The 25,930-nt window shown below is 42.6% G+C and overlaps 3 protein-coding genes across 5 annotated transcripts in view; 2 read left to right on the top strand and 1 right to left on the bottom strand.

Moving 5' to 3' along the window:
* Window positions 1-42: 42 nt before the first annotated feature.
* Window positions 43-10,123, top strand: lyn (LYN proto-oncogene, Src family tyrosine kinase). Of its 2 annotated transcripts, none has more exons than XM_042095419.1 (13): window positions 43-261; window positions 4,033-4,106; window positions 4,450-4,501; window positions 4,601-4,706; window positions 4,840-4,938; window positions 5,031-5,134; window positions 5,472-5,621; window positions 5,782-5,934; window positions 7,968-8,150; window positions 8,258-8,334; window positions 8,989-9,142; window positions 9,256-9,387; window positions 9,780-10,123. In XM_042095419.1, exons 2-13 carry the CDS (start codon window positions 4,038-4,040, stop codon window positions 9,980-9,982), a joined length of 1,482 nt encoding a protein of 493 aa, XP_041951353.1. In that variant the 5' UTR covers window positions 43-261; window positions 4,033-4,037; the 3' UTR covers window positions 9,983-10,123. The 2 variants fall into 2 exon arrangements, with proteins under 2 accessions (XP_041951353.1, XP_041951345.1); XM_042095411.1 differs by having other exon boundaries at window positions 45-261; window positions 4,033-4,166.
* Window positions 10,124-13,062: 2,939 nt separating this feature from the next.
* On the top strand, window positions 13,063-18,861 carry urod (uroporphyrinogen decarboxylase). The gene is made up of 10 exons (XM_042095425.1): window positions 13,063-13,246; window positions 14,143-14,255; window positions 14,436-14,515; window positions 14,704-14,766; window positions 15,015-15,212; window positions 15,715-15,876; window positions 16,672-16,809; window positions 17,392-17,492; window positions 17,707-17,773; window positions 18,323-18,861. The coding sequence occupies exons 1-10, from the start codon at window positions 13,224-13,226 to the stop codon at window positions 18,485-18,487; spliced, it is 1,110 nt and encodes a 369-aa protein (XP_041951359.1). The 5' UTR covers window positions 13,063-13,223; the 3' UTR covers window positions 18,488-18,861.
* Window positions 18,862-22,176: 3,315 nt separating this feature from the next.
* The window catches only part of zswim5 (zinc finger, SWIM-type containing 5), a 46,049-nt gene continuing 42,295 nt past the window's right edge, over window positions 22,177-25,930 (bottom strand). For both annotated transcript variants that reach the window (XM_042103529.1, XM_042103535.1), the window contains exon 14: window positions 22,177-25,930. This exon is cut by the window's right edge and continues 358 nt beyond it. In XM_042103529.1, coding sequence (XP_041959463.1) covers window positions 25,426-25,930 — 505 coding nt within the window. In that variant the 3' untranslated portion in view covers window positions 22,177-25,425.

The raw sequence follows: 25,930 nt of genomic DNA, 5'->3' as shown, positions 1-25,930 counted from the left end.
ATTCTCTCTTGGATGACCTACACACCTCCAACCGTACGAGCGCCGCATTATGCAAATAAAATGTTAGACGCATTGAACACTGTACCAGGAAGTAGTGGCTGAACCGAGAGAACATCAGTCCTGCCAAAAGAGACTGGTTCCTCATTCTGCTGCTTAGGTGAAGCAACAACAGACAAATGAGGGTGAGAAGGTTGTAACGGGAATTATCCTGACAACTATTCGCTTTAACTTCACGCGACAGGGCAGGCTGATACCTAACAGGTAGGTGACCTCTGTTGATATAACTTTTTTGGACTCTTCTGAAAGTATTCTAAAAGTTGGGATATTTTTGAAGTTTCGTGCAACATCGCCCAAGTTCCTCATATTGTGTAAAATATATACCGGCTAAAATCAATAGTTTTGTCGAGAATGCCATGTTCATGTCAATAACGTTTGCGTATCAAAGCACATAGGTTTACAGTCGGATAACATTTGTTGTAGCCTATCCAATTTCATTTAAAATTACACATCTCCACAGTAGCCTAAGTATAGCCTTCTCAACGTTTTGCATTTCGAGCGAATTGTCACCTTGGGTAACAAGTTTACCATTACTGGCCAATACTCGAAATAGTTGCTAAACACGTCTACAGACAGTTCTGAGAGGAAACTCAATCTGTTAGCCTCTTACATAGCTTCTGTGTAAGAGTCAGATAGTACATCACCTATCAATCAATACAGTCTCAGATGTGACCTGTCACCTTGACATGAACTGTATTCACTGTCACTTAATCTTAGTCTACTGTAGCCCAATGTTTTCACTAGGCCAACACTAGATATTTTAATAGCCTATAGGCCTACAAGTCCAATACCTGAAATAACTTCTCTGTTAGTGGTTTAATACTTAGGCCTATTCCCCCTTAGGGCATCAATCTCATCTTAGTCTTAACGCAACAATCCAAACATTTTCATGTCTTCAACATCGCCTGCTTGAGTATTTGGCTATGAGTCCATGAGTATGGCTACGCTGCAAGGTTTGATGGCGACTTGCGTGTCTGCCTGTTGCCTGCAGACCATTGCACTGTCACACTCATTCTGTGTGGCCTCTGCTCCGCAGCTTCCTGTGTGGGTTAAGACTTCAGGCTGGTCAAAGGAGGAAGTGTGCAGCCACAGTCACACACACACATACACTCTCTCACACACATCATTTTTCTAAAGAGGCCATTGCCTAGCCTCTGCTTCCCTGAGTTTCATCTAAAAATACAAACGGTGTGATCCAACAGTTAAGCGTCTCTTAAAGTAGCCCTGTGCAAGTGAAAAATGATTTCTCTTCTCAGTTCCCTGCACACTGATGCTTAGTTGTAGGTTTATCTTGCTATTTACAGACGCCAGGAATAGGGGACCTCCAAAGAAGATATGTACATAAAAATGAAAAGCTTTGTAGCATGTTAGTTATTGTTAGTTATGAAGAATTTAAGAGCAATTAGACTGGCCCTTCTGTTTGTGTGTGTTTGAGAGAGATTGTTGATTATTCCTACCAGGAAGTGTTATAAACCTTTGCCTCTTGATTGTCCAGAAGGGTGAACTGTTAAACATTTCCCCATGAGTATGAGGAAATTATATAGTCACAAGCTTCCACTCAATAAAATCACCCACCAAGATCAATAGGAAAACAGAATGTTGAGATCAGCTAACCTGCAACACCAGGGGGTGTGCTTTGTAGAGTTTTGTTGACCAGAGGATACTTTTGGAGTAGGCCTACAGCTTTCGTCCACAGTGTTTACGGCCTACCAGGGGGCATGTTTAAAACCAAAACGTTTTGCTACCATTTAGTTTGAACAACACATTTGATCGCAATTTTGTGTGCAACAATGTGCAATAGATTTTGTGAGGTGGTTTTGTCTTGTTTGGGTGTGTCAGAAGTGCTTCCCTATCAACATTGACATGTATACAGAAGGCAGTGAGTATAGCCTATGCACCTAATGACAAAGATAAGAGTGAACAGTTGAAAATAAAATAAAACCGATATTTACATTGACTTAATCAGGCTCGGAATAAGTTTAGAAAAGAAAGTAAACATCTTCTCAGAGTGCTTGTGCGAACAACAGTGTCCAATGCACCACTGTTTGTGTTAAATCATATACTTCGCCATGTTTCGTCTGTCTTTAGCTCAGCCCAGGTAGTGGGGTCTGGGGCTGTTACAGTCCCAAAAAATACACACGATCCAGATGAAGAAGCTGTTACAGGCCTGTTAGAGAGTGAACACAGACATCATGCCCATTTGCCGAATTAATCCTGTAGAGATATAACTGAACACAGTAGAAAAGAGAGTTTAGAGAGAAGAGAGTTTATTCAGTCATCGAGTAACATGCAAATATTTGCACTGCACTCTCAGTAAATACATCTTCTGTTGACTGCTACGTCTGCTATATTTTTCTTGGTAAAATAATACATCAAATATAGAGTTATCAATGCATTGGGAACACTGCACATTCAATTTCAAATCAAAACATGACCAAGTTTTGTTATACCTTTACAGAAAGTGAAGAAAAAGGAATGTTAGGCTGTTCAAAAAAATAGCAGTGTCCATGCAACACAGATGTGAAGCAATTCTCAAAAATAATGGTAATGCAACTAGAAATTAGTGCAGTGATTCAAAGTAAAGCAAAATCTTGAGACATTTTTCAGTTTATACGGTAAACATTACCTTTTCTTCACTTTCTGTAAAGGTATAATACAAACTTGATCAGTTTTGGTCATGTTTTGATTTGAAATTGAATGTGCAGTGTTCCCAAAGCATTGCTATTATGGAATTAACAACTATTCTAAGGATTTTGAGCTTTATTCAATTTTTTTGTAAAACACACTGCTATTATTCTGCATGTAACTCTACCTCCAAACAATATGTTCACTAAAATAAGCTCACTGCTTAAAATGTTCAAAAACAACAATTCTCTAACTTCCTCTCACTTTTTGGAGATGTAATGTTTTTTTAACCAGACAATAGAATTCAACAACCTCAGAATGAGTGGCAAGTATTGACTTTCTAATGGATGTTTAGCTTCTATCATTGCTTATCCTGGCTGGGAAGGCCCAAGTAATATACTACAATACTTTCATTTAGATTCATTTATTTCCCCTGGACCTATCTGGACACATAGTCACCTCATATGACAGCGCACAGATGGTACCAGCTGATCATAAGTGTTGATTTATCCTGCAATGATGAGGACTTTGATTGTGAACCCTGATCGCGAACAATAAAGAAGACATCAACAAAAAAAGGGGGGGGGGGGGGGGGGGGGGGGGGTAGAGGAGCGCTTCCTGGTTTGGTTAAATCAGAGGTGCTCTTTGGATGGGAAACTAAATGCCAATAATCAAAAAACTCAAAGGCACTCTCTATTGAAAAAGTTAAAAAGCCTTTATTATTATGGCTTGGTCAAGTTAACCTTCTAAAAAACGCCAACGCGTTTCGGCTACATGCCTTCTTCCGGGAGTTAAGATTCTTCCGGGAGTTAGTACGATCACTACTACAATATTCAATTCAATAAAACTGTCAATGGTGTTTTTCACAACAATTTGTCAGCATATTCCTCAGCGCAGTCATGTGTGCGATACAGGAATTGCCTGAAATGTGTTCCATTACTGTATGCTGTCGGCAGTGTGGGACGCTGGAGTGAAGTCAGTGCAGGTCGATGTTGATGACCAAACAAAATGAAGTCTAAACAACCAACTGCAGGTGAAATCATCAAAATGTCGGTTGGACCTGCCATGAGGTGTTTTGGAACTGTTGGAGGCTGGCCTGGTAGACTAGTTGCACTGACTCTCTGAAAACTTAACTGTCAGCAGTAGCCAGATGGAGCCAATGTAACCAAATGCCAATACATCCTATATGCTGTATGTTAATATAATTCACTGAGCTGAGCGTCATCATGACCTAGAGTTTGAGATGCATGGTCCTGCCTGTGTGCCATATAGGCTTTAGGAGAGCATCCTACATCTGGTCTGGTTGCTGCAATTGAATATGTTTGGTATGTTTTGTGTCTCTCCCAACAGGAATCATGGGTTGTAAAAAATCCAAGCTGACCGAGGGCCAGAATGGTGGCATGCTCGATAAAACACAACAGCCAGTACGTACTGACCAAACTGTATATGTGAGAGATCCCACCTCCAGTAAGCCACATGCTATAGTAAGTAGTGAGTCAGGAGAAGGCCAAAATCAGCACACATACACAGATATGTTTCTTAGGCTGCATGCACTACATTTGACCAGCGATTAGTTCATGTTTGCATGTTGGTCTGGTGTGTTCTAATGTGCTCATCTGTAACACGTATCTGTATACTGGCTTCTGTATAGACTACTGGCTTTTATATAGAATGTCTTTATAGAATACTGGGTTTTGCACTGTCCACAACTATGCTAGATTCCCTTGGATCTGTGTCACATCTAAGTACTTCTCTTTTGCCCCACAGAATGATTCTGCTCCCTCCGGGTTGCTACCTGGTCAGGTTTTCCAGATGGAAGGTTGGTTTTTCATTTTAGATTTGTCACATGATTTCCTCATTCATGAGCAGGGCTGTGTCACATTACATGCGCATAACACGTATGTCTTAACCCCAACAGAAAAGAAGGAGAGGGATAAAATCGTCATAGCCTTGTACCCGTATGAGGCTATACATGCCGATGACTTGGGATTCAAGAAGGGAGAGAAAATGCGAGTTCTGGAGGAGTGAGTACACACTGCGTGCAGCTACATTAATATGCTACTGTAGCGTTCCCTAATTAGGCAAAACAATTCAGTTAAGGTTTTATGAGACCATATGATGGCTAAATGATGGGGGCGCCACGGTCTGTGTTTGTAGGCATGGAGAATGGTGGAAAGCCTGTTCTCTCACCACCAGAAAAGAGGGCTTCATTCCTTCCAATTATGTGGCCCAAGCAGACACCATGGAAATGGAAGAGTAAGTGTGTAACTTGCTGCTTGCCCTTTGCCACTGTTGTTACCAGGTTGTGCCCTTTATTCATTTTATTTATTTATTTTTCTTTTCAAAAGATGGTTCTTTAAGGATATAACCAGGAAGGATGCAGAAAGGCAACTTTTGGCACCAGCAAACAAACCAGGAGCTTACCTCATCCGCGAGAGTGAAACCTCAAAGGGTAGGTGGCGTGCAACTTAGCCTCAGAGACTTTTATACATTTCTGAATCTGGAACAGTTCAAGTGAAATGGGGATTCCGCCCAGTGTGGCTTTTCTTTTATGTGCCAGTTAATGACATACTGTATGATGCGGTTTGAGGTTGGTGATAGAAGATAGAGGGGTCAAAGTACACAAAACTCCATGTGTGTAATAACAGTGCTTATGGTAGAATGGTGTTATCATGGTTTGATATAATCTCTTAATAATGGGCTATCTACTTATTTAAGTAAATAACCTTGATTAGTATCTAGATTCCCGTAAATTATTGATTGTTTGCATCTCACTTCCTTCTTGACAGGAAGTTATTCGCTCTCCATCAGAGATGTTGACAGCCAGGGCATGGATGCAGTCAAACACTACAAGATCCGCAGCCTGGATAATGGAGGATATTATATCTCTCCGAAAATCACCTTCCCAGATATCAGCAGCATGATCAAACATTATCACAGTAAGATTAATATGCAACAAATGCTGACCCAGATACTATACTGTACATATTTTCATCACGGCTTAGCAAGCTACTTGAAGATAACTACAGATTAATCACTACTGTGGTAAATGTATTGTATTGGTAGTTTTGAAAATCACTGACTAATGTGCCTTTGCAGAGCAACCAGACGGCCTGTGTCGTAAACTAGAGAAGTCCTGTGATAAGCCCAAAGCTCAGAAGCCATGGGATAAAGATGCGTGGGAAATCTCCAAAGAGTCCATCAAGATGGTGAAGAAACTCGGAGCTGGCCAGTTTGGAGAGGTGTGGATGGGTAAGAAAGGAAATCATTGACCTTTAAGACGAGCCTCAATTCCCAATTCCCTTTCCTTGATTCATGTGTCTGCAAATCTTGTGTGGGCAAGTGTAAAGTGATTTAAAAGGCCATGTTGACTGGCCAGACCACACGTTCTCACCCGCATGCTTTGAACTCACACACTATGGAGCAGACAGACAGCTGTATTCAAATGCTGTCCCTTCCTGCTACAGTTAGGATTTGCCAGCATCAATGAGCACATTATGATGCGGATTGATAGCACTTATGCCCATGGGCGTTATCCACCAGATCGGTGGAGGAAATGTTGCAGCATCTGAGGCCAGATTTGCATGAGACTTTGCTCCTCTTCACACTAGCCTGTGTTCTGGCAAAGACTGATGAATTGCAGGAAGCTGTCAGGCATTTTTGCAAATATACAAATACAGTGGGAGGCCCCACACATTCAGGCTGTTTCCTTCAGCTTCCCCTGACCCCACTGACATTAGAGGACGGCTCGAGCGGCTGAGAGCAGAGTAGCCACCGAGAGACTTCACTCGACAGTAAACATTTCCTTCCAGCGAGCCCCTGGCTGGCTCGCCTGTTATGTCTCACCAGTGGCCCTTCCTCTCCACTGTTTAATAGACCCAATCTGTGTTGCCTAACAGAAATCCCGGTAAAAAACAAAAGCGAAATCATATCTGGACATGCTTGGAAAATACCTCTCTGGCTTTGGTGAGACAGACATCTCCTTCTGGGTTTCATATCATTAATGTTAGTGCAGAGTAAGCATTGTGCACTGCACAGTTGAACCTCCCTCAATTTAATTTCAGTTTCCCTTACAGAGCTGGCACTGCCCGCAAATCCTAAATCATATCACATTTCCGTTTGAGCCGTTTGATTTTAGAAACATGATGTCCAAAATTCCTGGACTGACTCCCTAATGCATGCCAACAGTGTGAGATCTGAAAGATGCATTTCTGTGGTCAAAACAGTTAGATGTCTAAATCTACGGCATTGATATAAAACACTACTGGATACAATCAAATTAAATGTGCCCTTCCCGGTTTGAGTCAAACCAGGAATAACTCACACATAATCAGATGCCAATGCAGAGAATAGTACACTTTTAATATATTTAGAAAAAAAGATGCAGTTTATTATGCAGTGAAGGGCAAACCATTTTCACATTCAGACCATCCTCAGTACAAACAGAGAGGCCTTATCTTGGACTATTAGCATATCCCACTGGGTGGATTAGCGTGTAACATGGACTGGGTGGACTAGTGTGCATTTTCCTTCAGCTCCCTTGTACATCAACTTCCTTGACAATTTGCCCATGGATCTGTTATACATTTTGTGGGATTGTTGCACTTAAGATCGTAACACAAGCAAAAAAAAGCATTTAAAGTTAATGTTAAAATGGAGGTGCTTGCCCACGGTGTTCCTCTTGGACATTTTGAAGCAGAGTATTTATCGTTTGCTCTGAAGTTGGTAAAACTCTGTGTCTCAGAACCTGTGAACTCAAACTCAACAGTAACCACTAAAGAGGTAGCAATTGAAAGTACAAAGAAAGATTTGAGAGTCTGTGTTGGGTTTGTGGCTCTGTTGACAAGGCCTTGTCTTCATGCTGCAAATGAACCGTGCTCTCAGTCTCCACGTCTCCAGTCTGTCACCACGGCAGCTGTTCTGGCCCGCCGCTATAGTTGTCACTTCTCAGTTCTCACATAGCTTTCTGCTTTCCCAACCTGAGCTGAAGTGTGTGTGTGTGTGTGTGTGTATTAATGTCTCGTCATCAATATGCCATGAAAGAAATTCCCTTATTGTGACACCCCTGACCCGCCAGCCAGCCACGGCTAGTGTTCAGACCACCTGGATGCTCTACTTTACTCTACTTCTCGCTCCTGCTCACAGCAGAGAGTGCAAGTGTGCTGAAAGTCAAATCAAATTCTGCTGCTGCTACGATAAGATCATTTAGAATTTAACTCAGGAGCAAGTTGAAAGATAAAACTGTGAACCTGGGATCTGCTGCTGAGCTGCTTTTGTACTTGCAGCATATTATAACAACAGCACCAAAGTTGCTGTGAAGACTTTGAAGCCAGGCACCATGTCTGTTGAGGCCTTCCTTGAGGAAGCCAACCTGATGAAGACTCTACAGCATGACCGACTGGTGCGCCTCTACGCTGTGGTCACCAAGATCGAGCCCATCTACATCATCACTGAGTACATGGCCAATGGTAATTGAAACTCTTTTATGCTGCATGAAAATTCATGGGGTTTTGAAGGCCCATTCATTTAGTGCAAATTTGTTCATGTTTTATATTTCCTTTTACTCTATTTTAAGGGAGCCTTTTGGATTTCTTAAAAAGTGATACCGGCTGCAGATTACAGCTACCTAAGCTAATAGACTTCTCTGCTCAGGTAAAAAATGTCTCTTTCTTGTTTATCTCACAGTCTATTTTTATATGAAAAAAGTGCAGTTGTCATTTTTTCCACTGGTGGAATAGAAAGAGGAACCAAAAATTGTCTATTAAAACCAACAAAGTTGAGCAATAAAGTCAGTCATGCAAGCAATTCTGCTTTACATATTATGTATTTTATTGTATAACCTTACTTTCCTTTGGTCCTTGGTAAGAAGGGGGGGGGGTAGATATTTACAGATATTTACAGTTTCTAAATTTAAAAAAAATATTATACTTCTTTCTTCTTTCTCAGTAGCCATATCTTCAAAAGGTTAAAAGTTAATATACTAATATCGTTCGATATGTCAAGTTTACATTATATCTATTTTTTATATATAATACTAAGTACTGTGTTCCTGTAAAACAGCCATTTTAAATAAATGGGCAGAAAGAGGATATACGCACACCTAAGAAATTGAAAATGAAAGGAGAATCAGCCTTTTATCTTTCGCAACAATGTATCTCTATGTTTTAAGGGACTTAGTTTATATGGGATGGTAGCTGACATTGGGAGTATGTTCAAATTTGTATCTCACCAATTAAGTGTGAACATTGTATTATGAAGTGAGTGTAAGGGTACATGTGACACTGAGGCTGGTCCTGTTTCCTACAGATAGCTGAGGGCATGGCTTACATTGAGAAGAAAAACTACATCCATCGGGATCTGAGGGCTGCTAACGTGTTAGTTTCGGAAAGCCTGCTCTGTAAAATCGCTGATTTCGGTCTGGCTAGAGTTATTGAGGATGACCAGTATACTGCCAGAGAAGGTATGATCCCTACATATTAGGGCCCCCTTTCCCCTTTCTGCTTTCACATGTATATAATGTATATGCCAGTAAGAGAGGCCTTTGACACAAAGAGGATTTTCTCCTTCCGTCAGGAGCCAAGTTCCCGATTAAGTGGACGGCCCCTGAGGCCATTAACTATGGCTCCTTCACAATCAAGTCTGACATGTGGTCATTCGGCGTCCTCCTCTATGAAATCATCACTTTTGGAAAGATCCCTTACCCAGGTAATGTGATTTAAGAACATATGAATAGTATTCATTGTGTGTTTTCCAGATTGACTATATTGTATTTGAGACATTGGTAGGATATGGTGGTAGATTAGCCTTGAATTTTCTTTGAAAATGACTTGGAGTAATATCAATATTGACTACTTGTGTGTTTATATATGTTTCTGTGTTGAATCATGTTTTATATGAACTGTTTAAAAGATTGCAGTGCTGAGAATTCTAGACAGAGAAATATCACCACCTGCTGGTAAATGGTTTTATCCACTTAGAGGTGGTGTTTTTATTTTTGGTATCGACTTCTCAGGAAAGGAAAGATACTAGGGTGTGCCAGCCCCATATTACTTCTGTGTATTTAGTGTAGTAATTCTTTCACATCCTCTTATTCACAGGCATGAGTAATGGAGAAGTCATGACGTCTGTCCAGAGAGGTTACCGCATGCCCAAACCCGAGAACTGCCCGGGTGAGCTCTACGAGATCATGACAAGCTGTTGGAAGGACAAGCCTGATGACAGGCCCACCTTTGACTACATGCAGAGTGTCCTGGATGACTTCTACACAGCGACGGAGGGACAGTACCAGCAGCAGCCCTGAGAGGGGCATCATGGCGGGCATCACAGGGGCCGCCAGGGCAAAAATGATCCACCCAGACTGAAATGAAATGAACAAACATGACCTGGACGTGATAGGTGTTCAGAGCTTTATGGGTGCCAATACAACTTGCTTGCTTTTTAATTTTTTTTTAAAAAAAGGCAAGCTTTGATGTATTGTCTGTTGTACTTCAAATTGAAGATATTTTTTTTTTTTTTTTCTTGAGCTTGTACAGTATATGTGGTCATGTTGAAGCCCTCAGGACAATACGGAGAAATAATGCCTTTTTTCAGACCAACCTTGAACCCATCTCTCAAACATCTCTGTTGACTCTCTGTGGATCAATGACATTGTCATCTTGGTCTAGAACAAAGCAGCTATAAGAATATACAGCGTCAGATTTATTAGCTACATTTTTTTATATAACAGGTAGGAATAAGAGTTGTCTAATGACAACATATTTGTAAATCACCCTAAAACTGTGAATGGTAGCTTTAGTTCTACAAATGCTGTATGCAGAGTTAAGGGGCCATTGCAGAATTGTGTATAGTGAAATAAAGTGAAGTAGTGAAATAAAGACCTAACAGACTTGCTTTCTATAAACAGAATACTCAACACTGATTGATTAAAACTAGTTAATTTGCTGACTGATGTGCAAACTGTATTTTAAATAATTTAATCAGTGACATGCTATACATTTCCAACCAGAATACCTGGTGCAGGGACTGCCAGGTGTGTCTGGGTCTCCTTCAGATAACCATGTATCCTACTGAATTTACAAACTAGCTGTCAACTGAAACATGGCATTAAGAAAATTAAACTATACATAAGTATGAGTTAGTCTTAATCAAGAAAGTTAATAGGCTTTTATTCCTTTCTTTTTACTCTTGTTTCATCATTGAATCAATAGCACTTTGTACACATGTCATTTGTATCTGTAGAATCAGTGTCTTATTGCTGAATATGTGTCGGTACATGTCTCATGTCCCTTGTATACTATTGTATAACTAATGATTTCATGTTATGTTAAACTATTGTACAGATTAAAGAGCATAGCCTAGATTACTGGTCTGATTTAAGATCTTAGGTCCTGTTTTGTTTTGTTTTTGTCTAAGCTGACTTTTTACTAAACTATATTTGTTATATGTTTTGACAACTCTGGAAATTAATTAAAAAATGTAAACCACCAAGAAATCTAACATCATAGACATTAATTCCTATATTGCTCCAAAGGCTAAGAAATCTGTACACAAAAGTAATTTCAGATTCTGAAATTATTAACAGTCTTAGAGTCTGAGCTGTTGCTTACGGAACACTGTTTCTGGACTCTTTGTTCTCAAAAAATATGTTCTCATAATCAGTGGTTCTCATTCTTTAGAATTTCAGTGGTCCTTGTAGATCCCTTTGGTAGGCTAGGCTAGCCTAACGTTAAGTTAACTCTGGGACCCTGGTCCCAACACTGAGAACCACATAGGCTATGAAATGGTATATATTTATTTTATCTTTTATTTTTTGCTGTACTGTAATGATGCTGAATGAGCCAAACAAAACAGCTGTGTACGTGGCAAAATTTTGGTTGGCCCCACCAATGATGTCACCATTACCAGGGCGATTTCACATGCTGAAGTGTCAACCATGGTGTCAACCAGAGAATGTCTAATAAGGCGTAGACGGGCTCTGGGGTCAACCCAGTCAGGTGACCAGACTTCCTCTTTTCCCCCGGCATGTCTTCTATGTATTCTAATGTAAACTATTTATGTCAGTAGCCTACATTCATTTTTGTAGGTTGCTTAGCCATAGACTATCCCACCATCATGGCTCTTATTCTTATATATTTTTTGTAACATCCATAACGCCAATAAAATGTGATGGTATGGTATGATGTGAATGATTACATGAAATTTGAGCATTTGCTATTTTTGGCTGAAGAATGTAAATGAGAAAAAATGCACAAAAAATGAATGTTATCACATCATACAAATGCCAAGGCATTTCACTGGCGTTATGGATGTGACAAAAAGTCCATTTTCCGTGGAATTGCCCATTGCCAGATTCCAGACAATCCCACTTACACAGATATGAATATATATTCCTAGTGACATTAATGCAAAAATATGAAGAAAAATCATACTTTCCCAGATACGAGTAGCCCAAACTGTCCTGAAAAAGGAAGATTTAGCATAGATGGCCATTACAATCAAGATAACTATCTTAGATTAACTAGCTGAACAACACCACTGACCACTTCTGCATAATTTCATGGAGTACTGAAATGTATACTTTATTTGACCATATCTGAAGTGAAATTGTTGCCAAGTGGTTGGGAACTTATTGCAGTATCATCATAACTATGGCTTAGGCTACAGCATAATACCATCCATAGATAAAAGCAAGCCTAACCTCTGAATTGTGTTTCAAAACTCCATTTTAACATTTTTAAAAACGTTAAAATATACAACATTTTCTTGCGGGGAAGCATGTCCCCCGGACCCCAGGATACAGAACATCAGAGGAACGCAGGTTCAACAAAACATGTTTCTATTTATTTTGTTTGGTAAGGCTTACAACTTATGTAAATCAGTGGTTCATCTTTAGAATTTCAGTCCTTGTAGATCCCTTTGGTAGGCTAGGCTACCCTAACTAACTCAACACTGGTCCCAACACTGAGAACCACATAGGCTATGAAATTGTATTTTTTTATCTTTTATTTTTTGCTGTACTGTAATGATGCTGAATGAGCCAAACAAAACAGCTGTGTAGCCTACGTGGCAAAATGTTGGTTGGCCCCACCAAATCTCACTCCAAGGTTTTTTTGTTGGTAGCTCTGTATTACACACTGTGTGAGAGGGGCAAAGGTTTCAACCATCTGAAGACAGCTTGTAAGAATATGCAAATGCATAATGCCCTGATATAGTGGTAGTAGGCCCATCTAATTTCCCTCAGTCAAGGCAGTCTGTCTGTCTGTCATCAATTTCATGAGCTAGATATTGTAGCCTAGTGGTTGACTAAGGCCTGCAAAAGGCCTGGCGCTAGACAGAGAACAAATGTTTTTTAAAACCCCGCCCTCTTATTCAATTCGTGTCATGTGAGCTTTCGAAGATGGCCGCGCCCGGAGAGGTTATGGGTTAGTGTCGTGAGAGGATAGGTTCATCCTTATGCCCATTCAAGTTGCGAAAAGGCAGCAGGAAGGTGCCTTCACTTTGGAACATTGGCAATTCTGTGTGGACATTACAACCAGTTCCCAATGGTCATGAATAATCATATTCTGTGAGTTCTTTTCTGTGTCCATTTCATGAAACTGCACAGGTAACGTTGTATAGCTTGTTAGTGAATTGAAAACATTGTGTAGGCTACCACATATACCTAGAAACATTTAGCATTTAGAATGGCAAACACTTGTGACAACTTGTGTCATTAGACCGTTGATGGTTTGTCGTTTTAGGATAATTTACCGTAGCTAGAATACGTCACGGAGCTAGGAAGTAATTTTTGATTTTGACATGCTAGTCAGCTTGCTAGCAAAAGGTAGCAGCTATCAATGTTGTGAAACAAGTCAGTTAGGTAACGCTGCGTTGTTTCCTCTTACAATAGCATAATTGAAGGATTACAGTTTCATCCCGATCAACAGTTCAATGATGAATGAAAGATCGTTGTTTCATCGCATTTACAGCAGTGCATAAACTAGCAAGTTTACAGTGACGTCGACCTAGTAGTAACAGTAGCCTAAGAATAGTAGTAACAGATTAATAATCAACCCTGTGATGCATCTAATGTTACATATTAGGCTATATATATTAACATGTATCACAGCATGGGATATTAATCTGAAGTGCTATCCAACCAATTTGTTACATGGATGTGATGCTCATTTGTCATATAGCTATCTACAAAACTGCCTTATTATCTTGAACTCAAACTACAGAAGCAGGGTGAGCCGTTAGTCTGTTGTAGGACACTACCAGCAAGCTTATCTTTGATGTTCACTCGCAGCCAACAACAAGAGGACTGCCTTGATAAAGAAAAGGGAGGGGTAATTTAATTTTAACAGAAATAACTAAAGGCAGTCATCCCAGGAAGGAAGGGCTCTGGTCTCAGTTGATGTTGCCACCACCACATCTTGTTTGAATTTAACGTTGAAGTGTTTAATATGGTTTCTTCCATAGACCCAAAGATTTTCCTGAATTGAAGAATGACACATTTCTGCGTGCCACGCGTGGTGAGGAGATTGAGCATGTCCCTGTCTGGTGCATGAGGCAAGCTGGCCGTTACTTACCAGGTAAGGCCAGCGGGTTCCTCTCATTTGTCAAATGAAGTCTAGCTAGCAGCTGGACTAGTGTCAGGATTTGAAATCACGTCATCATCACGATAGCAGTTAGGCCTGTAGGAATTGTGTTGGCAAAACAGTGGATCAGAATGCATCATCATGCGTGTGCTACTTTATTTCCTCACGGTGCAGAGTTTAGGGAGTCTCGGGCTGGAAAAGACTTCTTTGAGACATGCCGTTCACCTGAGGCTTGCTGTGAGCTCACACTGCAGGTAAAGACAGCATTAAATGAATTATTTCACTGTGGGACTTGACAGGATTTTGTTTGATGCTCTTTGACTTAGTTGATACAGCAAGCCACCCTAAACACAAGATTCATGGGCTCCAAATGGTTGCCTGTTTGTCTGTAGTTTGATGAACGTAATACCTGTTTGATCTAATACCTGTTTTCTGCTTTCAGCCTCTCAGACGTTTCCCATTTGATGCTGCCATCATTTTCTCCGACATCCTAGTTATTCCCCAGGTAAGGAACGATGGAGTCATCTGACCCCCCCTATTAGTCATTGTTAACCAGTTGAGCATGCACTGGGCTCAAAGCTGTGAGTGACACACATTACCCAGTGCCTCACAAGTGTAACACGTTTTCCTGAATGGGTGCACAACAAAACTAGACACTCGCAATTTACAATGTGTACCATATGTGTCTAACTGACTTTCCTGTTTGTGTGTGTGTGTGTGTGTGTGTGTGTGTTTGCACACGGATGCTTCCAGGCCCTGGGTATGGATGTTCAGATGGTCCCAGGCAAAGGACCTACCTTCCCAGATCCCCTGAAAGAGCCGGACGACCTCCAAACACTGAGGAGCAAGGTGGACGTGCCAGCGGAGCTCGGCTACGTCTTCAAGGCCATCACACTCACGCGCCACCGCCTGGAGGGCAAGGTGCCACTCATCGGCTTCACTGGAGCTCCGGTAAGTCTCCAATCTCACCATCCTACATTTACAGACATCAGACAACATGTCACTTTGGACCATTTCATAATGACATTCATTCATTTTATTCATTAGTTGGCTATTCCCAACAAGAAACTGAGAAAAGACAATGAACAGAATTAAATATAACGAACTAAGCCTATATTGTCCATATCTCGCTCAGATACAGTTAGAGCGATTGAATCAAAAACTGTGATACAGGCTATAGAGTATAAAGCAATGATACAGGCTATAGAGTATAAAGCAGGAGTGCAGTAGCTGAGTTTGGAGTAGTGCTGTTAAAGGGCAACAGTGGAGGTATATGGTGCAGGTGTTGAGTATTTAAGCAGCAATAGTAGTTGTCGTAGCTGAGTTTGGAAAACTCTGTTTGAGGAGCTGACCTTGTTGGAACTAAACCTAAAAGCCTGAGGGTCTGAATCGGAGAGCAATTCAATTGATATGCGTCCACGTGCTGCGCCTCTGTGTGTTTGTGCCTGCGCAGTGGACCCTGATGGCGTACATGATTGAGGGCGGAGGCTCCACCACCCACTCCAAAGCCAAGCGCTGGCTCTACCGCCACCCAGAGGCCAGCCATCGGCTCCTCAAGCAGCTCACGGACGTCATCGTGGAGTACCTGGTGGGACAGGTGGCTGCAGGGGCACAGGTAAGTGGATGGAGGATGAGGAACGGGTGGACCTATCCAACACCAAAAATGTGCAAACAAATCAAATTTGCAAACAGTTTTCTGTTTGCCTTGAGTTTTTCCGAGAATGTTTGCAAAAACTCGCAAACAATTTCAAGAGGTAGTTCTCTGCAAACATTTTGGGAGTTGGGCGGAGAGTTAACAGTAACATGGAATGTTTACACAAAATCGTTCAAATGTATCTGTTCAAACAAGCACGTTGGACACGAACCTTTGCCTCTGTTAAACTTGAACGCACCTCAGGTAGTAGAGGGAGGATGGGGAACGAGCTCTCTAACACCAGATTCATGAGGCACCAGAGACACCGGCTTGTGATTGGGGCCTGCTCTACTCGACCCTTCAGTCATTGGAACAATATGCCAGTTGTCAGAAATGTGTCATGGCACCTGCCATACTCTTCCATAATTCACAAAGATCTTCAATAACATTATAGTGTTGCATTTTGTGGAATTGTCATAGTTGTTGACAGTTATAGTGCATATCTAACATGCTAATATGTGTCATGCCACCAAATCATTATGTTAGTAGCCATTATGACCATTATTGATAATGCCAGTGCTGTGTCTACACATTTTAATATCATGACATGTTTTTAAGACTTAATTACATTATCTAGGTTGTGGAGAGTTTAGATATTACAGATATTACTGTGCTTAAGATTTAAACAATTTAATACATGTTTGAGAGCTATTTGATGTATTCTAACCAGCTTGTCACCAGCCCGATTCCTAAGCATTGTGTTGTGCATGGCTTTAGGCGTTGCAGGTGTTTGAGTCCCATGCGGGTTGCCTGGGGCCAGTGGAGTTTGGGGAGTTTGCCCTGCCGTACCTCCGAGACATCTCCAAGAGGGTGAAGGAGCGCCTGCAGGACTCTGGCCTGGAGAAAGTGCCCATGGTAGGACATGTCATGGTCAAAGTGTTTACCTATAAAAACTGAGTAACGACTTTTCTATTCTATTCTAGATCTATTTTACGAATGACAAAAAGTGTGAAGAAGGACAGCGAGTCCCACAATGCTGTGCTGCGCATGTGTTCCGTGTCTGGAGCACAATGTCTGACCAATTTTGTGGCTTTCATACCGGTAAAAGTAACGGTGAAATGAGGTTGTCGAAAATGATGGGGGCTAAACCAGACACTTTATTAGCCTAAAAGGACAAGCAGAACTTAGTCATTTTATTTCCTACCAGCAGATGGCAGTACATGCATACTGTTTGTGTGAAAAGTTTTACATAATTGTCTTGGCAACAATTATCTCTCCACAGCACATTTGCTCAGTCATGCAGTCAAACATTTGCTTTGCTGTTGGCTTCATTTATGGCCCCACTGTCTCCATTCTCTATGTGGCATAATATAATCATAAATAGACTCTCTCACCCAGTTCTTTGATAAGAGGTTGTTTTTGGTGTGCTGTCACTGCAGATCTTTTCCCCAAACCTACGCCTATTTGCTCACTCTGTCACGTCTCCACCCGCTTTAGATTGTGTTTGCGAAGGATGGACATTACGCCTTAGAGGATCTATCCGTGTCTCATTACGAGGTTGTGGGTCTGGATTGGACCATTGACCCTCGATCAGCACGGTAAGATCCACCAACCACCTCCCCCCATGATTCCTAACTGTAATGGATGTGGCCTCTCTCGGACTCCTGGGCCGGCGTCTGGCGGTGAGCGATGGGCTCATTCTCCCCTTGGGGCAGTGATGAACACACTCCATCGCTGCCTCATTGTTTCTCATTGTGTCTGCGCTGGGCGGCAGCTTCAGCTCATGGCCATTTCCTGTCTCTCTGTGCACAGGGTGAGGACTGACGGTAAAGTGAGTCTCCAAGGCAACATGGACCCCTGCGCCCTCTACGCCTCCAAGGTAAGGAGTAGTGTTGTCACCGTGGAAAATGAGACAACATCTGGATTATTCTAGCACAGTGTTAAGAAGTAATGAGCACCGTGAGTCAAAAACATGGGGGGGGGGGGGGGGTACATAATCAGAGCAGCTGATTTATTTTCCTGTCCTGGGGAAAGAGCAGAAGGCCCTCTGAATCAGATCCATCCTCTCATGACTGCAGTTTGAATCACCCCACGTCAAAGTTATAGGGATTTGAATACTGGATTCCTGGAAGTTGGTAGGCCCCTAGTGGCCAATTGTGTAATGTCTCACCACTAAAACATTACAGTTGCCGCTCGTTGTGGCAGATGTCTCGGGTTTTGTTCCCTGTGCTTACTCATAAGTCTAGACATTTATACTATACACTGGCAGGCCAACATGGCAGTCATCATAGTCCTCTCCTTATGAAGCTTTTGTGGGTTACCTCTAATGAGAACAGGACGCTGGGGTTTCATGACCCATCTTAATGTGATCGCACTGCTGCGCTGGTGCCGTCATGAGTCAGGCTAAACGGTCTCCTCTGTGTCCCAGGAGCGCATAGCGGAGATCGTGAGGAAGATGCTGGAAGGGTTTGGCACGCGAGGCTATATCGCCAACCTGGGCCACGGACTCTACCCCGACATGGACCCGGAGAGCGTGGGCGCCTTCGTGGACGCTGTCCACAGCCACTCCCGCCAGCTCCTCAAACTCAAGTGAACGCCTGCCTACAGTCCAACCAATACCCTTCACAGTCAGTCAGTCACGAGGTCAATGAGTTCACACGACAGCTCCATACCAGGCTATATAATGTAGAGATACCCAAGGCTAGCATGCTAAATGCTAGTCTAGCTTGACAGCCATAATATGTAATCAGCATTTTGTGCCATGGCTGTGAGCCGAGAAGAGGAGGATAAGAACTGTTTAACAGGAGGTCGGAAATGCATTGTTTTTCAATGATTCATTGTTTGACTATGACTTTTGTTTGACTATTAACTATGAATATGTTATGGCACTAAGATATATGATCATGTGTGTTTGTGTGTATATAATGCTGGATGATTTCTAATTGCAAATAAAGAGCTGTTATTTTATGGATGTCTGTTTGATTTAGAGTAGAAAATACATTTGATTGATGAAGATAAGCTGTAATCTTCCTTCCTTATCGGGATTTTGTGTGTTGAGGAAAAAGGCCGAAAAAAACTATTTTGAAATGAGAATGAAAGCTTAATGATTAAAGAGCTTTATAACATGCTTTAAGATGACATTTTGATTATTCATCACAGAATGATTATTCCCATTTCTGTCTTTCCTTCAGAGGAATTCAAAGATATTAATCCCAACTGGTGTTTTTCCCCAAGGCATTAAGCATCCTAGATAAATAAATCTCAAAATCCAGTTGTTTTTGTATTTTTTCTCTTTCTAGTAGGGATTTCATAATTCCACACAAACACTCATGACGTGGAATTAGAGATGGTGGTAGTTGACCAGTGGGCTGGTTTTAGGCCTGCTTAAAGCCCTCTGCTGTTGATTGGTTTGAGTTTTCTAGTAGCAGTCCTTTAAACACTTGGAACACCAATATTTTAATTCCGGAGAGAGCGTGGTTCAGTCCCTCTTTAACCTGGTATTTTGGGACATATTCGAGGTGACTACTCGCTTTAATTGTTATTCTCCTGGCTGTGTTATTGTCCTATAGTCCCCATGTCTTTTTTAAAGGACTGACCAAAAAGCAGTGAGCAGGCAACATCAAAGCCCCCCCCCCTTCTCTCCTTTCTGCCTGTCTTTCTCTTTCTCTCTTTTAATCTCTCTCCTCTATCAGTGTTTCTGTCTTTCTCTCTCTCTATCTTTCTCTGCCCCCTCTATCTCCGTTCTCTCTCTCTGCAGTCGTTCCTCTCTCTCTAATTTGTCTAGGCGCAGGACTCCGTGGTCACCCTTCAGGGTCGGGCTGGTGTGTCCACTGTGCTGAGGGAGACGCTGTAAGCCTCTGGAAAGAAAATGCTGTAATCAATTTGCTGATTAGTGTGGCGTTCTCCCCCTCCTACCCATAAGCCTCTGTCAATCTGGGCCTGTTTGCCTGCTCGGGGCCCACAGCTGCGCTGATGAAGGGTTGGGGGCGGGGGCTGGGGCCTCACGCGTTCTTAGAGCGCTACGCACTGTGCTACCTCAAGGGTCTGTGGGGCATTATTTTTAATTGCAACAATGAATCTACACGGAGAGAAGAAAGAAATAAGCCCTGAATTCCCCAAGGCCTACTTAAAATAAGGTGTGTGTGTGTGTGTGTGTACATGAGAAGGGGGTTCAAGCTCAATCTTTCAGCAGATCACCAGCCCTGAAAATCCAATCTGCTGGCCAAGACAGCCGGCTGTACATCATTTGTCAGGCGCGGGCATCATCAGCGCTCTATCAGATGGGAGTGGACGAGGAGGGCCTCGGTCCGTGATTGATTGGAAATACTAACAGGCTCTGATGGAGGAGAGCCCCAGCCAGACCCAGGACTTACATTAGGAGTTAATGGATCTAAGAAAGAAAAGAAAAAAATGATAATACTAAAAATGCGTCAAAGGAATAACTGGCACCCTGTGCTGAGCTGGAGTACAGATAAGCCCAGCTTGCACCAGTCAGATGACACCATCTATGTGTGGATATTTGGATATCTGTTTTTTTTTAGAGATGATACAGCAAGTGAACACCTGCAGACACCAAATGAAATAACATCTTTCCAACAAGCTGTCCTTATTTCAGCCATACAGATAGGAGGCATCCGATTCCATTAAAGGATTGAAGAGATCAACCTTCTGCAATCAAGACTTCTCATATACAGTATATGACAGACGTGTCTTTTAAGTCACATAGTTATTTTTTTAGTCACTTAAAATAGATCTCCTGCAGATTGCCCCAGTCATTATCAGTGTTGTTCGTGTTAATCTTGAGAATTTCACTGTCCAAAAAAAAAGTATATAGAACTGATCTCTCCAGGTTCACTTACTTCACTGTATGCTTTACTAGAGTAGGCAGTGCATCAACACCCTGCCCCCCACTCTTCAAAGCCTTGCCGGCGTCCTGTGCTCCGCTGTTCACCTATCCTCTCCGCACTCAGCCCCGCTCTACCTTCCCAATTACACCGGCCTGCTCGGGGAGCCACCGTGGCAGAACAAAGCTCCTCAAATGAGCTCCCAGTAGAGCGGCAGATCTGACAGCCCAGGCAGCGCGCCTGCCATGCCTGCTTCAGAGGGGGGAGCTGGGCTGAGCTTGGCCAAGGTAGGCGTGAGGGTGTGAGGGAGCAGAAGACAGCAGGGTGAGGGACCTCGGGGTGGGGGGGGGGGGGGCATCGAGGCATCCCTTAGCCCATGGGTTTGAGAGGACTCCAGCGTGCAAGATGAGAATCTGTCAGCTGATGTTGGACAGCCAGGGTCAACAATCTGCTGCACTACACACAGCACTACACACGCACACCTTATATCTTTTGACTGCGCCATGCCATACACCTCCCCCACTAGTCCTCTACTCTCCATCTGACAGCTGCTATAGACATAGAGCAAGGTGCGAAAGCCAATTACTCCACTGTCTCTTGCCTCATGTCACTGCAGTTCTATCACCCCACTGTGGTGGGAAGCACACTTTCTCCTCCTCACTAGCAGAGCTGCTACACTACACCAGTCACACTCCAGCAGATGCCAGCCATCATCAGCCGGCTCACACATGCTCACTCAACCAACCGCTCGTTCACGCGCCCTCCCCCCACCCCCTCCATCTACATCTCTCGGTGTGTTAGAGAGATGGCCTCCACCCCCTCAGAACAGACGTGATGGGGGGGGGGGGGGTGGGGGGGGGAAGGAATAGCTGCTAAACTGAGTCTACTCAGCAAATGATGTGGTTTCCTAAAGCACCAGCTACTCTCCCATCTGCTCCCACTGTCTGGGGCTGCCATTGTGAACGGCCCCTCTGCTGTGGAGCAGCCATTTTGCTCTGAGAAATGAGAACATGTTACTTTAATAGCTTGTTCTACTAGAAAAGAAAGTGTATTATTATGTGAGGTGATGGAGTGTCGGGAGAATCTCTTGACAGAGTGATTGGAGCAGCCGTGGCTTACTGGTTAGGAAACCAGACTGGTGAAGGGTGGCTGGTTCGTACCCTGAACGGTAGGAAAAATGTGTGTTCTCTAATCATGGATGGGTCAAACACAGAGGAAGAATTTCCCTTGTTAAGATTGATAGCATCTGCTTCTTATCGAAAGCTTTGAGGAAGCAAAGATCTTCACAGAAAGGATCCTGACAGAAACATCCTGACAGAAACTCAGTGTTGTCAATTCATAAATGACCTAGAACTAGATGTATGTAAAAGACTTATTTTTTATAAGTAAAACTATTAAAAATCTGAAGTTGAAAATTACTTTCATCTGGAAGGCAATGACGTGTTTCACACTTTATTCATAGAAAAGCACTGAAATTCCAACACAAATCATATAAAATGGTAGTAGCATTACATAAATAGTAATAAATTTTTGTTTATAGACATTAGCTCAAGAGGTTGCACAAACAAAAAGTGTTGTTGAACTATACTTTTGTGGCAACAAATACTGGATACCTTTTTTTCTTACAATTCAGTAGCACAAAGAGGCGACAAACACTTTCCCTTAAATAAACAGTAAAAAAATAATAAAATTAAAAACAAACAAAATTGAAACAGTAGATGAACTAGTGAACAATCTCTACCAGCGATTATTATGCTTTCCTTCTAAAAAGTCTAGGGACGGGTTTAAACACTGGTACAGTTAACACATAGAGACACTCAGAGTATGGGAGTAGGGACTGAGGAAAGCCAAAGGAGGTTTTTTCATTTATTTTTTTGTTGTTTTTCGTTTTATTTGCAATGGCATAGGACCGTCTAATTCCACTACGAGACAAAAAAAAAGTTTTTTTTTGTATATAACAGGCAACACTAGCTCATCCTGCAGTAATGCTTAGTGAAAAAAGGCAAGTAATCCCTTGGTCTGCTCAGGTCATTCTCCCACTTGCAGGTGAGATTGGGTGGTGATAGTGGCAAATGATGCTTATTACAGGTCCGATGGAAGAGGCTGCGCACTGCTAGCCTGTCAGGAGGGTAGCTATTCACGGGAAGAACTAGAAGAGGTTAACATAACCAAACCAAACAAGTACTAAAACCCAAAGCAGAACTAAGAAAGAAAGACAAAGGATGACTTGGGCATGTCTAGTCAAAGGTGAGTCCTTAAAAGAGGTTGAGAGGAGGCTCGGTCTGAGTCTACTTAGTGGTTCACTCCAGAGTAACCTCTCCTTGCCCCTACAAAAGAGGCAATAAAATCAAAAAATCAACCCCCTCTTTTCCTTTGCTAAGCATCGACCATCGAGTTGGGAAGAAAAAATTTAACGCATCTCACCACAGGGAAGAGCGATGGCGGGCCAACATAGGGCCAAAGGCGATGTTTCTCCATCGCTACAGTCTTAAAAACACACTTTGGTGCTTTGAGAGAATACAATAAGGCTTAAAGTTTGAAGAACTTGTGTGTCAATCTATTGAAGGCAAAGGCCAGCTGCGGTTCGCACAACATGCAGATACTTGTTAGCTGGGAACCGGCTGTATCTATTTGTCTGTCTGTGTCTGTCAAACATTTGGGAAAAATAAACATCCCAGTCTTTCAGTTGGGCTGGGAACCACTCAAGTGACTACTATGTGTGAGTGTGTCAGGGAGAGGGGTACCATTACGTGGTCTGCATAGTCTGTTCATGTTTTCTCAATCGTCCTCCCATCTTCAATCTCTTGCAAAACATGTTGCAAAACAGATACAAATGATAACAAATCAAATCAAAAGTACACAGGAGCACCTGAGAAATTTTAAAAGTCTTTCCTCTCTCCTCTTGCTGTTGTCACATTCCCAGCCCACAAAAAATTCAAGTATCTGAAAAAAACAAACAAACACAAAACCAACCGGAAAAAAAAAAAAAAAAAAAAAAAACATACAGTCATCATAAATAATTATAACTTTACAATTTTCTTGAATTGACACTTTCATATTTACAATATCTTAAATGCTTCTGCTACTACGTTTTGTTTCTTTAAGTGATTCCCTGAGAACGGAGTTGAGCATCTCTTTTCACGTTTAACCTTTTCTTTTGTTTCTTTTCTTTTCCTTTCTTTATTTTGACTCCACTCCTCCCACGTTCCTTCAGCTGCATGCTGTCGAGTGCGCTCTAAGTGTTCACACTGGGGCACTTTGCGGAGGGGGGGGGCCATCATGGAATGTGGAAGATAGAACACAATCATTAACCCCACCCCCCCCAGAAAATAATCACAAACAAAAAAAAAAAGTTTGCCAATTGGGTCAAATTTCCAAGACACTGCGTCTTCAGTCAATTATTTTTGTATGTGTGACAATGAAGTGGGATTTTTACTGACCACAGGAGCAAAGCCTGTTGATTGAGCTAGAGTAAAGGACTTGAAGACCAAATTCACTGCCACTGATGACACTCAAATCCAAGCATGTTTCCTGTTTGCTTAGCCGTAAATGCAAGGTGAAATCTGATAAACAAGGCTTTGGGTGGCTACTCAATCACAAGGTTAAGACGTGATTGTGCACACACCCCCTTGCTCCTTGTTCTTGCTCCTCTCCCAGATGTCCTTACAACAGTGGAACACAAGTAGCATGAGGTGAAAAAAGCAGAAATAAAACTCCTCCCTTCTCCCCCACATGTGAAGGTCAACTGAATGCAAGACCAATAGCTGGTAGTCCACTAAACCAAACTTCACTCCCTCATCCCCCCCCCCAGCCTTCACATATCTGGAGTATATGTGCAGATTGAGGAATGGGCCTAACTTCACCATTAACTCTGACTATCTGCCATTTTGTTCACCTCTGTGTAGTACAAAAATAGCTGTTGCTTCTTGCAAGGGAGATGTGACTTAAGCCCATATGAAGATATATGCTTGGGTAGCTTAGCTGAGGCTAATCAAAAGCAGGGGTCGCCATCTGAGGGGTATCTGGGCGCTGAGCGTTTATGGAATGCCCCTTCCCCCATCACCCGCTCCAGTCCTCCTTACTGCGAGAAGACTCCTCTTTCACACAGACAAATTAAAGCTGAGTCTTGGAATACGGTCGAGGTATTAACACTGGCATAAGTGAGTGGTTGATTGAAGGAATGACAATCTGCATTTTGTATTTTCTGAGTATTCAAGCTTCTGCAGAAAAGAAAAATGAAACACACATCCCCTGACCCCGTCTAGGGAGAGATTCCCCTGGCTCAAAGTATGCCCCACGTTATCATTTGGTTTTATCTTTATGTGCCACTTTTACTTTTGTTCAAACCACAATATGCTTTTCTTACTAAATTAAGCAAAAAATACTCCTCCATTCTTTTGTGTTTCCACTTATCTTCCACAGGTTCTACCTGGTAGAATAACTTAATGAAGAGCGATTACTCTCTCTCACACACACACACGCACACTCAAAATCTCACGCGCACGTACACAAACGCACACAATTCACAAAACAAATTAAAAATCAAAACGGATAAAATCTAAAAAAAAAGAAATTCACCAAAAATGACAAAACAAGATAAGAGAAAAGATAAATGGATTTAAATAAATGACAATAACAATGACAACAACAACAACAAAAACCCAGTTCCTTATGAAAGCCCTTCCCCTCAGCCGAAGCGTTCGCGCACCAGCAGCATGAGCTTCTTCTTGCCCTTGTAGATCTGCTTGAGGTTGTCTATGAACTGGGCGAACTGGATGTGTCCGTCCTGCGCCAAGAGGAAGGTCTCGCGCGCCTTGCTGAGGAACTCGATGAACTCGCCGTAGTGGCGCGGGCTGATGTGCGTGAGGCGCGAGTGCGTGGTGTTGATGTACGCGCTGATGGTGGCGTCCAGCAGCTGCCGCAGCGGCGCCTTGTCCGTCGACATGAGCTTGCCCGAGTTGCGGCGGCCGGGGATGCCGGCCAGGCCCGGCGCAGTCATGGTGCACCGCCGCAGGATGTCCGAGAGCACGGTGGCGCAGTGCACGCTCTTGACCACCAGTGGGATGATGGTGGCCAGCTCGTTCTTGCCCAGCGAGTGGCTGAGGGCGCACGCCCACAGCACGTCGTTGATGGCCGGGTGCGTGTCCTGGTTGTACGCCAGGTTGAGGTGCGCCATGGCCAGCGAGGCCAGC

The sequence above is a fragment of the Alosa sapidissima genome, chromosome 1 (genome assembly GCF_018492685.1).
Source record: "Alosa sapidissima isolate fAloSap1 chromosome 1, fAloSap1.pri, whole genome shotgun sequence".
In the NCBI taxonomy this organism is placed as follows: Eukaryota; Metazoa; Chordata; class Actinopteri; order Clupeiformes; family Clupeidae; genus Alosa; species Alosa sapidissima.
This window is presented reverse-complemented; position numbering and strand designations above follow the sequence as displayed.